The sequence below is a fragment of the Zalophus californianus genome, chromosome 4, assembly GCF_009762305.2.
Source record: "Zalophus californianus isolate mZalCal1 chromosome 4, mZalCal1.pri.v2, whole genome shotgun sequence".
NCBI classification, from domain to species: domain Eukaryota; kingdom Metazoa; phylum Chordata; class Mammalia; order Carnivora; family Otariidae; genus Zalophus; species Zalophus californianus.
In genome coordinates this window covers 16892883-16905875 of record NC_045598.1, presented here as the reverse complement: position 1 = coordinate 16905875, position 12993 = coordinate 16892883, and the positions used below count along the sequence as shown (strand labels likewise).

The window sequence follows — 12993 nt, the reverse complement described above, 5'->3', positions numbered from 1 at the left end:
TTTTTTCTTTTTTGAATTCTGAGTTGCTAAGCTGTCCCCGCCAGGGGGGGTGGAAGTGCTGGTTCCTGCAGGGCCCAGGGCTTCCCGGGCCTAGGAACAGCTGGTCTGGCTCAGGCTACAGGACGCCTGGCTCCTTCCAGGCCCTGCTTCCCTCACATCCTCCTCGGGACATCCAGCAGCACTTCCTGAGCACCTACTGTGTTCCAGGCTGGGGAAACAGCAGACGTTAAGGCAAGGTCTTAACAGGCCATGGGAAGGGATCCATTCAATTATTCCTTCAACCAATATTATCAAGTGTCTCTTTGATGCCGGGCCCAGGGTGCTGGGGAGAAGACAGTGAATGGGACAGATGTGGTCCCTGGCGTCTCGGAATGCGCTGCCTAGAGCAGGGGACGAGCAAGGACACCAGCAATCATAAACCAGCTGGGCGAGGCTGGACAGGAGTTTGCAGCCCCCTGAGACTCACCGGAGTTGGGCTGAGCCGGCAGTTAACAGCGTGGGAGGGTGGGGCTGGGCCTCAGGAGGCAGGGCTCCAGCCAGGGTGGCTGGAACTGCTTCTATCTCTCTTCCTCTCAGCCGTGGGGGAGAGCCTTCTTATCCATTTCCAGTTCCCAACCCTCAACCAAAGCGATTCCTATAGTCATTCACACCTTAGTCTGAATGCAATCCCCATGACACTTTTCCCAGGGGCCCTTGCAGCCTCTGTGGCTGTTTGGTGCCTCAGGACGCAGGGAAGAAAAGTCTCCAGTCACAAAGAGAGTTTCCTGGACCTCTGCTGTCGAGCAGCTCTATCCACCCCTGGCCCCCACCCGGAGCAGGCCCCACGTTCAAATGTAGACCTCACCTGGCCTCACAGGTGTAGCTCTTGCCCACCATGCAGCAGGCGGGGCAGACGGGAGGAAGGGAAAGCACCCTCCGCTAGGGCCGGGAGCCATGCCGGGCACTGTCCCTGTCCCTGTGCAGCCCCCAGCCAAGACAGCCAATCTCCTTTGGACTCGACACAGGAGGAAACTGAGGCTCAGAGAGATAAGATGCCTGCCCAAGGTCACACGGCCGGTTCTGGACGGAGCTGGGATCTGAACCTATGGCTTCTCACTCCTAGTCCAGTGTTCCTCTACAACACCAGTGGCTTCCAACCCCGGGCCCCTGGGTCCTAGAGGGCCCTGAGGGGGTAACAAGGGTCTGATTTTAAAAGCTCAAAGAGAAATAGCTCTCTCCCCATACAAATGGCATCCAGGCAAATGAAAACAAATGTTTTAGCTGGAATCAGAACAACACGGGGAGGGAGCTCTACTCTCACCCTGGAGAGCAGCTCTCTTGAGCAGTTTTAAATCTTGGCTTCAGAATGGGTGACGCTTTTCGGGAAACCAGTTCTTCAGAACCTCAGGCCCACTGAAGTCAAGAGGAAGGGTCTTGGTGAGGAAAGGGTCGTGACCACTGCCTTTTACTGAGATTGCTGGCCCGGTGCCCCAGCCCAGAAAAGCACAACTCAGAGAGGTCAAGACACCTGCCTGAGGTCCCACAGCTGGGGAGGACTGGAGTCAGAATTGAGCCTGGCAGCCTGACTTGGAGGCCAGTGCTCTCTCTGTGGCACGGGGGGGTCCAGTCTCGCGGGATGGTAGAACCCCAGGCCCCAGGGAGGTGGGGGTGGGGAGTGCGCCCAGGAGCACAGGTACCTTCTCATAGTACTGCAGCTCATAGTCCAGGATGACACCGTTGGGCTGGTCAGGCTGGGACCACGACAGGGTGATGCTGTCCACAGTGCGGCTCACCTGGTGCATGATAGACACGGCTGAGGGAGCTGGAAGAGAGGTCAGAGGTCAGGGATCAGGGGCAGCAGGAGAGGGTGCAGCCTCTGGCCCCACTTTAGAGGTACCCAGACGGATAGAGTGGAGAATCAGAGAGGGGCAGGAATCTGGCTGAGGCCACACAGCCCGCCTAGGGCCTGACGGGGGGCAGAGGGACTTGTGGAGGACCGTGGGTGCTGCTCTCATGAACACCTGCAGATTTCAGACACAGACAATGCTGGCCGTCCCCAGGGAGCTCAAGCCACACCAAGTGAGAGATAGATGCACTGGGCCCTTCTCTGGCCTGGCCCAAAACAGCTGGACGAAAGGTGTTCATTCTCTCTTGGAGCTTACAGCCTCCTGGACTGGGGAACTTACAGACCCAAGGCATGATGATGGGACTGTGGCACAGGGGAGCAGAGAGGGCGGGAGACTCCCCTGTTCCTTCCACGAATGTGCACCAAGTGCCTACTACGCACCAGGGATCTAGCACTGAATAAAAATGACCGCCAAAAATAAATTCATAAAAATAAATCCATAGCTCCTATGGAAAACAGTTTGGCAGTTCCTTCAAGAGTTAAACATAGAATTACCACATGACCCAGCATTTGCACTCCTAATTTTATATCCCCAACGACTGAAAACAGGTACTCAAACAAATACTTGTACATGAATGTTTATAGCAGCTCTATTCACAATAGCCAAAAGGTGGGAACAGCCAAGGTGTTCATCAATGGACGAATGGGTACACAAATTAGGGTGTACACATACCACAGAATCTTATTTAGCCATAAAAGTAAATCAAGTACTGACATGTGCTACAATGCAGACGAACTTCAAAAACATGCAAAGTGAAAGACAGACACAGAGGTCATATATTTTAGGACTCCATTTGTATGAAATATTCAGAATAGGTAAATCCACAGACAGCAAGCAGTTGGTGGTTGCCAGAGCTGAGGGTAGGGAGGAATGGAGAATGTTCTGGGCTTAGATAGAAGTGGTGGTCATACAGCACTGTGAATGCATTAAATGCCACTGAATCGTACACATTAAAATGGTTAATCGTATAGGAATTCTACCTCAACAAAATCCCTCCCTCCCCCTCTCCCCCTGGTGCTGCTAGTTAAAGGAAGGGGACAGGAAGTCAGGGGCGGCCTGTATAGTGCTAGGAGGACTCTTAGACATAATTTAGTCCCATCCCTTCATTTTACTGATGTGGAAGCTGAGGTCCAGGGAGGGGATGTGAGCTGCCCAAGATTGCACGGTGAGTTCATGACACACAGCCTTTTTCTTGATTCCTTATTTCATATTTCACCCAGGCCTATGTTTCTGGCCTCCTTTTCAAGTGGAATGAACTTATGCAAAGCACCTACTATGCATCACCCACAGGCCGGGGCCCTTTGCACCTGTTTCCTGAGCTGACCGTTGGTGAGGGTGCAGCATCAGCCCCACCGACAGGTGGAGACCCTAAAGCTCAGAGGGGCGAGGGGCCTCCTGAGATCACACAGCCCCCACATCCTCAGTAGGGGAGCTGGGATTTGAACCCAGATCTGCTGGGGCAGGGCTCGTCCCATGAGTTGGAGGCGGCCAGGGTACACTCCTGATGCAGTCCCTCCCCACGGTGTGACTGGAGTAAGCCTCCTTGCGTCTCTGGGCCTGAGGTTTTCATGGTCTCAGGAGCGGCTGAGGACTCACCAGGGTGACAGGAGCACCTCCTGCAGTCTCTCTTGGCTCTGGCTCCCGGGCAAGACTGTGACAAACAGATGCCCTGTCTTGGCCCACACAGGGATGTCTGAAGGTTGAGACGGACCCTTTTCCTCCTCATCCAAATCTTGCTTCCCAGGTGCTTTCTATGGATGTGAGCATGGAGCAGGGCCGGGTAGGAGCTCATCGGGACTTGAAGCCTGGCAATGACTCACCTGTTCCCTGCTCTGTTTCTGTCCCTTCAGCCTCAGGGTGGAGGGAACACTCTGTTGCTTAGAAGACCCAGGCTCTGCTCCCTGGCTTGCTGCTTACTGACTGTGTGACCTTGGGCAAGCCGTCCCCCATCTCTGGACCTGGCTTTGTCCTCTGCACCAAGGGCAGGCTGCAAGATCCCTGAGGTCTTGCAGCTCGAACGCTCCCTGCTTGTCCTTCTTTGGCAGCCCTCGGCCTGGAGTTGGATCAGCCCAGAGGCCAGCATGAGCCTGAGCAAGTTCGGCTTCCCTCTAGTACCCCTAGTACTGGTGGGAAATTGGCCCAAGGCACCCTAGACAGGGTGGGAGCACCAGCAAGAAGGACTTGGACCTTGGTCCCGGTGTCCCTGACAAGCCTGTTTCTTCAGCACCTGAGGGTGTGCTGCCTGGCTCTTAGCTTGGCTCCTGGCCCTGCCTCTCGGGAAGATCAGGACCCCGCTCCCTGCAGTCCTCTCCTCAGTCAAACAGGGGGACTCTGTCTTCCTTACTGCCTCCCAGAGAATCAAGAGACCCCAATGTGAGCGAAGGGGCCCTGCTAACCATTGTTTATTGAGCACCTACTACATGCTGGGCACCGTGCTATGCTCTGGACATGCATTAACCCATTTAATCCCCACCACAACCTCAAAAGCAGACCTCCTTCAGCCCATTTTGGAGATAGGGAAGCCGAGTATGGAGTAAAGTGTCTTGCCTAAGGCTATACAGAGAGTAAGTGGCAGCACAAAGCAATACATTCTCACCAGATGCCTGCGGATGGGAGGTGACATTTCTCGGGCTCCACGAAGTCACTTGAAGGACTTTCAGGGCTGTGCATACATGTATCATAGTAACAGTGATAAAGCCATGAACCTAACACTGACTGAGCCCTTACTCTGAGCCCAGCACTTTTCTAGGCTCTTTATACCTATCAACATAGGTGTAACAGGGAATTCTCACAATTGCCCCATTAGCTGGGGACTACTAACATCCCCAGTTTATAGATGGGGAAACTGAGACTTGGAGCTGTTCAGTAACCTGCTCAACAGTCATGCAGCAAGGCAGTGCTGGGCCGGACTTGAACCCGGCAGCTCAGGCTCTTCACTGGCACAGCGCCCGACTCCAGGGAAATGCTCCCCGGAGATTAGTGAGGTTAACTGCTAGAGCCCAGGGGAGGGCCAGTCAGAGTGCTCCGTGACTCAGTTTCCTCATCTGTAAAATGAGCCCGAGGGTAACGTGCCCCGAGGGCTGTTGGGGGGAGCAGATGTGTGAACTCGTGTCCACTGCTCAGTGTGGCATCTGGCAGGTGGTCAGTGCCGGGAGCGTTCACCCGTGTCACTGGGTTCTTGTCACCGTGCACTGAACTGCTGACCCGTGTCACCTCACTGGGTCCTCTCAACAACAATGCGGAATGGGGGTTAATATCCACAATTTGCAGAGGAGGAGACTGAGGCTCAGAAAAGCATAGTGGCTTCCCCATGGTCACACAGCTAGTGAGGCGCCGAGCTGGGCCTGGAGCCAGGTTATCCTGCCCCAGCCATGCTCCCTGCCACTGTCCCCTCATCGTCTGACCCCATCTCCAGCCCAGACCCGTCTCTCCTTCCGGAGCTGAGCGCTCCGTTCTTCCGGGCTGCCAGAGGCCCTGGCTCCTCTGTGGGGCCAGGCCGTCCACCCTCCTCTCCCGCCTGCTGTGGTCCGTGTCCACGGGCAGAGTGTGGCATCACTGTGCGTCTGTCATACCCGTGAGCCTCGGACACACGCTGCACCCACAAGCATGGGTGAGCCATACTGCCATCAAGCCACAGGGATGTGACCTCAGTCAGCTGGGGCTTTCTGTGGGCAACTGAACCCTCCGATGAGAAGATTTCAACCCGGCCCCAGAGAGGCAGTCCGGCGCAGTGGTCGGGAGCCGGAGGGTGGAATCAGACTTGCAAGGAAATCTGCTCCCCTCTCCCTGGTGCTGTGGCCTTCAGCAAGTTCTCTCAATCTCTCTGAGCCTCCCTTCCTCCCCCCGCCCATCCACTGCGGACCCTTCCCTGGCAAGGATGTCACGAGCACGAACGGAGAAATGCATGTAAAGGCTTGACCACCGCGCCTGGCACCTTCAGGAGGGAGAGCTTGTTAAAAACATGTCAAGGGCCACCTGGCTGGCTCAGTGCATGGGGCACGCGACTCTTGATCTCAGGGTCATGAGTTTGAGTCCCACATTAGGCGTAGAATTTACTTTAAAAAAAAATTAAAGAACACTTTAAGAGGCAGGGATGGGGGGCACCTGCGTGGCTTTGTCGGTTGAGGGTTCGACTCTTGGTTTCAGCTCAGGTCATGATCTCAGGGTCGTGGGATCGAGCCCGTGTCCAGCTCCCTGCTCAGTGGGGAGTCTGCTTGAGATTCTGTCTCCCTCTGCCCCTCCCCCCACTCTTGCTCTCTCTCTCAAATAAATAAATAAATCTTAAAAAAAAAAAAAAAGGGACATTTCAAGAGTGTAGAATGGTGCCAGGGGCTGTGGGCTGGGGGAAAGGAGGAGATGCTGGTCTAAGGGCACAAACTTCCAGCTGTAAGAAGAATCAGTTCTGGGAGCTAATGGACAGCACGGTGACTATAAGAAACAATACCATATTGTATAATTGTAAGTTGTTAAGAGAGTAGATCCTAAATGTTATAACCACACACGCAAAAACAGTAATTATGTGAGAGGTTGGTGGTGTGAACTCACCTTACTGTGGTAATCATTTAGCAAAATATACACATGAATCAAGACATCACATCGTATACCTTAAACTTTCATGTTATTTGTCAATAATCTCTCAGTAAAGTTGGAAAAAGTATTTCAATTCACAGAGTGGCTATGGGGCCAGCATGATGCTGGGTTCTGGGGCTCAAGAGAGGAACCTCTCAGGTCCCTGCCTTCCAGGGGCTTGGGGTCTAATGGGAAAAAGCATATTTTTTCACACAAGGATTGCCAGCTCCAGGCTGGAGCTCCTGGGTCCAAGCCCCCGGGTCAGGACTCAGCCAAGGTGACTCAGACCTAAGGAGGGGCAATGCCCTTCCCTTAGCTTCTCTCCCCGTGATTTCACCTCCCAACAGTGAAGTGGCAGAATGCATCCCTGAAGATTAGCGCACTTTTCAAACTTGAGAGGGCATAAGGAGATAACCAGGAGACTTTGTTAAAACTCACTTTACTGGGCACTCCACCCCTCTCCCCAAGATTCTGATTCAACAGGTCTGGGGTAGGGCCTGAGGATCTGCAGTTCTAACAAGCCCCCGGGTGATGCTGATGTGGCTGGTGTGTGGACCACACTTTGAGGAGCAGTGGATTCAGGACCAGAGAAGGAAGGGGACTCGTCTAAGGTCACACAGCAGCTAGGGGCTGGCATAAGAGCCTAGACTAGCTGAATCTTGATTGAGTATATTTTCCACCCACAACACCACTTCTCACAGCCCGGCTCCTGCAGAGACTGGCCCTCTCATCAGCCCAGGCTAAACTTCTGGAACCTGCAGGTCTGGAGTGTCTTGAAGCAGGGGTACAAGAAGTCGTTGGGGAGGTGCAGGGCTGAGGCTGCCCAGGAGCCTGTCCTCTCCTGAAGGCACTGGGGAGCCACAGAAAGACTGCAGTGGACAACCTGCTCCTCAACCAGAAAGCTTGTCATCTTGACAACACCTGAATGCCCCATGGTGCCCAGGGGAAACACAAAAGGAAGGTCAACCCCTAACACCTACTTGTTCACTCTGTGCCAGGCGCTTTTCCAGATGCTTTACATAGTGAACTCCTTTGACACTCATATGGACCCTATGAGGCGGGTATTATTATTATACCCATTTTATAGATGAGGAAATGGAGGCACTGACGTATGAAGTAACTTGCCCAGAGTCACACAGTTAGCAGGCAGCGGAGCTGGGATTTGAACCCTGGCCCACTCAATCCAACGTGTCCTTCCCTTTGTTGACTGTGGCTGATACGGGCTGAGCAGGGAGGTCTGGAAATCAGTGGTCATCAGAGGGCCCCTGAGGACACCCTGGTCCTGTTCCCGTCCCGTTGCTGCCAAGCGCACTCCGCCCGGCTCCCGCTGATTCACCTCGCCCACCACCACCCAGCCCGCCTCGGCTCCAGGAGCTCAGCTGTTGGTGGGGCAGGTCCCACACAGCCATGGGGGTCTGGGCTTGGTGGGCTTAGCTGGCAGGCTTGGGTTACAGACAGCTCACCCGGGCTCTGATCCCATAAGCCCTGTCACCCTGGGCGTGGCAAGGAGGCGGCATTTGCTGGGAAGATGATCAAGGCGGGCCAGTGGGGGCCAAGCAGGGCTGGCCTTTCTCCTGGAATCCGGGGGGATTGAGAAAAGGGAACAGCTGGATGTTCTCCCATCCCTCCTGCCGTCCACCGCCCACCCTGGGGTATCAGGTTTCCCTGTAAGTTGGTCTTCAGGGAATTCTGGTATTTTCAATTACCAGTCGGGCACGCCGGCAGGGGGCTGGGGTCAGTGGTGCCCTGTGACCCCTGCAAGGAGATGGAGCCCCAGGGAGCAAGCACAAAAGAGGCTTGTGGCTGAGAGGGGAAGGGGGAGGCCAGCCAGGCAGGGCCTGCTTGGCTGGAGCAGGTGGTCAGGGGCCCTGCTGCCCCCAGCGAGCCCTGGGGGAGTGTCCAGTCCCTTCATTAGCTGAGACTTGGGGAAGTAGCCCTCCGCATGTGCCTCCGTTTCCCCCTCTGGGCATGAAGGAGTTGAATGAAGAGGTCTCTCAGGGCCTTCCGGGACTAGGAGCCTTTGATGGGCAGGAAGACAGGAGGCCCGTGACCAGAGGGTGTAGGTTTGGGCTTTGCTCAGCTTCGTCTCCACAGCCCCGAGCTCTGAGGCAGGAAGGACACCCCTGAGAGTACTCGGCCTTTACCCTTTCACCGGTCAGAAGACCCCAGGAGCTTAGAGGAGTAGGGAGAAGTCGCTGGGCATTGGCAGTGTGAGACCCCCACCCCAAGCCCCAGTCTCAGATCCTGCTGCCTCTGTGACATCTTCACTGCTGTCAACAGCACGCCGTGACTTCCCACTGCCCCCCAAATAACACACACATGCTCCACGTGGCCTCCGGGCCCACCTGCCCAGCACCCACCACCTCTGTGCACGTGCCCCTCCACTCCCAAGTGCTGTCCACACTGGCCACCTTTCTGTTCCCAATCACACCAAGGTCATCATTCTTTGCTCAGGGCCTTGGCCCCACAGTGTTTCTGCCTGGACGCCCCTTGCCCCAGATCTCCATGGCCCCCTTAGAGAGCCTTCCCTGACCACCCACCCCCTCCCCTCCCCTGCCATCCCACAGCGGCTTTCTTTGCTTTGCAGTGTTAACAGGGACCTTGTCTCTCTTGTTCAATCCCTTATCCCTAGTGCCTGGGATGGTGTGACAGTGTGTGGCTCAGAGTAAGCACTTATCCATATTATTGGAGGAAGGAAGGAGAAAAAGAAGGGTAAGGCTCTCCCCTTTTTTAGCACCTTCAGGAACCTGGCTGAGTCACTGACCTTGGGGGCTGGGAGCCAGGGGAAGGCAATGCAGCTTCTGTGATGGGCACTAACCATTTGCTCTGCCTCAGACCCCGAGCCCACCTGTGATGTGACCTGCTGTGGTGGCCCAGAGCCTCTCGCTGACCAGCCGGCCTAAAATACCACAACAGGGCATCACAACTGCGCTTGCATTCTCCGGGACTCCTGGAGTTTCCAGTTGATAGCGGGGCCGCTGTTTTGACTGCGGCAATACATTAAACTCCTGATGATCCAGCTGCAATTCTGGGTGACCTCATCATAACCGTCACAACAGAATTTCCACAAATAAAACGCTTCCAGAAAATGGGCCTCAATTCTTTCTGATTGGACCAAACATTTGTGCTGTGCGTAGAAAAAGGAAAAGCTGAGAACTGGTGTCAAGGTGGCACTTTGCTATGAAAAAAAGGAGTTCTGTGGCCAAGAAAGGTAGAGAAACACAGAGTTCTAGACCCTTGCTTATGAGACCCACACTGTATACTCCTTTGTTCAAGGCTCTGAGAAGTCCTGCAGGGGAGAGACCCAGTTAACCTGGCAGTCGAGTTCTCCTTTGGCTTCAGAACCCCTTTTTCATGTAATAGTTATTAACGTCTTTTGGAAGTAGCAATTTGTGGAACATATTTTTTTGGGGGGGAAAAACCCCAAAACAACAAAAATTGGGTCTAGGAGATACTGTCTTTTCCCTTGAACCCAAGAAAAGCTCCTCTTTGCGGTGGCTGTTCATCTGCTCATTCACTATTCCCTGATTCAGCTTAGATTTAACAGCACCTTCTGGGTGCTACACAATCAGATGGAGTGAGGTTAATCATGTCTGTTTCACAGATGAGGAAAACGAGAGTCAGGTCAAGTCTCCTGCCTAAGGTACCTCAGCTCACAGGTGGGATCGAGACCCAGACCTGCCTGACTCTACAGCCTGGGTTGGTTTGTTCTCCCTGATTTCTTGGCCTGAGCCATGCGCATGATCAGGGCAGGCTAAGGCCAGGCCCTGGGCTTGGTACCACGGATACATCCAATGGCCCACCTGCCCGTGGGATGCTGGACAGTCTTGATCTTACCTGTGGCTGCTGGATGGGACCCAGTCCTACCCCAGCACCTGGACTAGCAAGGTGGTAAGAGCCTGAGCCTCAAATCAGGTAGCCCAGGCAGCATATCTCGCCCTTCAGTGCCTCCGGTTGTCCTCTATAGAATGGGGACAGGGCATGGATGTTGGGAGGTTAAATGAAAACCTGCATGTCACTTGCTTAGCACAGGCTTAAGTCCAGAGTCAGAGGCCAGGGGACGTCTGCCATATGGAGCTGTCTGGGCCACTCGGAATCTTCTGAATCTTTTTATTTTTTAAAAAATTTTACTTATTCATCTTAGGTAATCTCTACATCCAATGTGGGGCTCGAACTCATGACCCTGCGATCAAGAGTTGCACGCTGTCTGACTGAGCCAGCCGGGCACCCCTGGGCTGCTCAGACCCATAAGCAGCACTGTGAGTAGCTGAGTGGTGGTGATGGTGGTGGTGGAAGGGAGGAGATGCAGCATTCATTCAGGGTTCAGATCCCAGCTCTCTTATGCCCCAGAGACTGTGTGACCTCAGGCAAGTTACTTTCCTCTCTGAGCCCAGTTTTCTCACCTGCAAAATGGGATGTGGCAGACATGACTTACTGCCCGCCTAAATATCCATTCTTTCTTTCTCAAATTAACAAAATCTTGGTTCTTACCTAGGCACATTATGCCCCCCAAAAGACTATATTTTCCCCAAACTCTCTGGTAGCTACAAGTGGCCATGTGACAATAGGATTGCCAATGAGATATAAAGCTAATGTAATATGTGGGACTTCCAGGAAGTCTCTCTTAAAGGGAAGGGCCTTCCCATTCTCCTTCTTTCATCCTGCTGCCTGGGACATGGATGTGATAGCTGGAGCTCTCGTAGCCATTCTGGCCCATAAGAACAAGAAGCTGTGTGCTGGGAAGCTTGGATCCCTGATGATTCCACAGAGTTGCCCAAACTCCCATCTTCTGACATCCTTTACATATAAGAAAAATAAACTTCCATTTTGTCTAAGCCACTATGGTAGACTGGTTGTATTATTACTATTTTTTTGAAGATTTTATTTGTTTATTTGACAGAGAGAGAGAGAGAGAGACAGCAAGAGCGGGAACACAAGCAGGGGGAGCAGCAGAGGGAGAGGGAGAAGCAGGCTCCCCGCTAAGCAGGGAGCCCGACGCGGAACTCGATCCCAGGACCCCGGGATCATGACCTGAGCCGAAGGCAGACGCTTAACGACTGAGCCGCCCAGGCGCCCCTGGTTGTGTTATTAATCACCTCCTTCTATCTTCACTCTTTGCCCTGTAACTTGTGTCATCCTGTCCCCCAACTTTGGGCTGAGCCATGCAACTTGCTTTGGCCAATGGGATATTAGCAAACATGATCTAAGCAGAGGCTTGACAAGCCCTTGCATACATCTGCTGGCTGTCTTGGTTCCCTGTGATTGCCACAAGAACATGCCCAGGCTGACCTGCTGAAGAAGAGATACGCAGAACAGAGTTGTTGCCCTAGGGGTCCCAGCCAGGACCATCCTGACCATCTGACAGCAGCCAACCCCAAACATGTAATAAAGCCCTGAAAATATCCAAAGATCTGCTGAGTGACCCAGAATAGATGGGAGTGCAAACCCATGAATGTACCCCCACCAGGACCCGCCCGGCCGATCCGGAGCCCCGTGCTAGAAAAATGCTTCCTGCTTTTATGCTGTTGGTGTGGTTGATTGTCCAACAGCATTACTGTGGCAGCAGCTATCTGTTATTTTTCTTCCTATTCTATGCAGCCAAACTCAATCTTAACTGATACTCTAGGCCGGCAGTGCCTTCCCTGCAGAAAGCTTGGGGGGATCAAAAAGGCCGATGTGTGCGGAGGGCTTAGCCTGGGGAGGAAAGTGCCCTCTTCCTCTCCCTTCATTTCTCCAGGCCTGGGTCTCACCGGGGGCTCTCTCGGCCCATCTTCCTCTGATTCTCTTGGCCCCCAGGGAGAGAAGTAGGTGAGTAAGTACATGCTCAAGCGAGTTCTAGAGACTGAGCCACTGTATGCCTGTCCCCCAGGAGGGCAGGAGGATCAGAGGAAAACACACTGGCGGAAGGGGCTTTGGAAAGTTGAAAGTCTTTCCATGTGAAAGCCATGTGTTATTAATCACCTGGACGGGGGCCGTGACACCTGGCCGGGGTGTTGGAGACTGGTTCTACCACCATCTGCTGGGTCATCTCGGACAGCCACTTAGGAACCTCTCTGGGCCTCAGTTTTCCTCTCTATAAAAAAAGAGGTATGCACTCCAGGGCCCCTGACAATGCTGATGTGCTTTAATTTGGCTTATGTTACCTTCTGCAATAGGCAGAATGATGACCCCCAAAGATGTCCACATCCTGATCCCAGAATCTGTGACTATGGTACCTTACACAGCAAAAGGGCTTTGCAGATGTGATTAAGGTCATGGTCCTCGAGATGGGGAGATGATCCTGGATTATCCAGGTAGACCCAATATAACCTATCGAGTCCTTAAAGGAGGAGAAGCTTTCAAAGCCGAGAGTCAGAGAACCAGAGGGCTGGAGCGTGAAGAGGGCTTGAACCCCTTTGTAGCTTCTGAGATGCAGGAGCCATGTGCAAGGACTGGAAAGAGGGCACCTCAGGCCAAGGGCAGTGGCCAGTCGGCAAGGACAGGGACACCTCACTCCTACCATCCCAAGGCACTGAGTTCTGCCGACACCTGAACGAAC

At 53.7% G+C, this 12993-nt stretch overlaps 1 protein-coding gene across 2 annotated transcripts in view; it reads right to left on the bottom strand.

Moving 5' to 3' along the window:
• Window positions 1–12993, bottom strand: part of EPHB2 (EPH receptor B2) — a 123497-nt gene that overhangs the window by 24715 nt on the left and 85789 nt on the right. For both annotated transcript variants that reach the window (XM_027581421.2, XM_027581429.2), the window contains exon 5: window positions 1677–1801. In XM_027581421.2, coding sequence (XP_027437222.1) covers window positions 1677–1801 — 125 coding nt within the window. The remainder of the gene's footprint in view (window positions 1–1676; window positions 1802–12993) is intronic.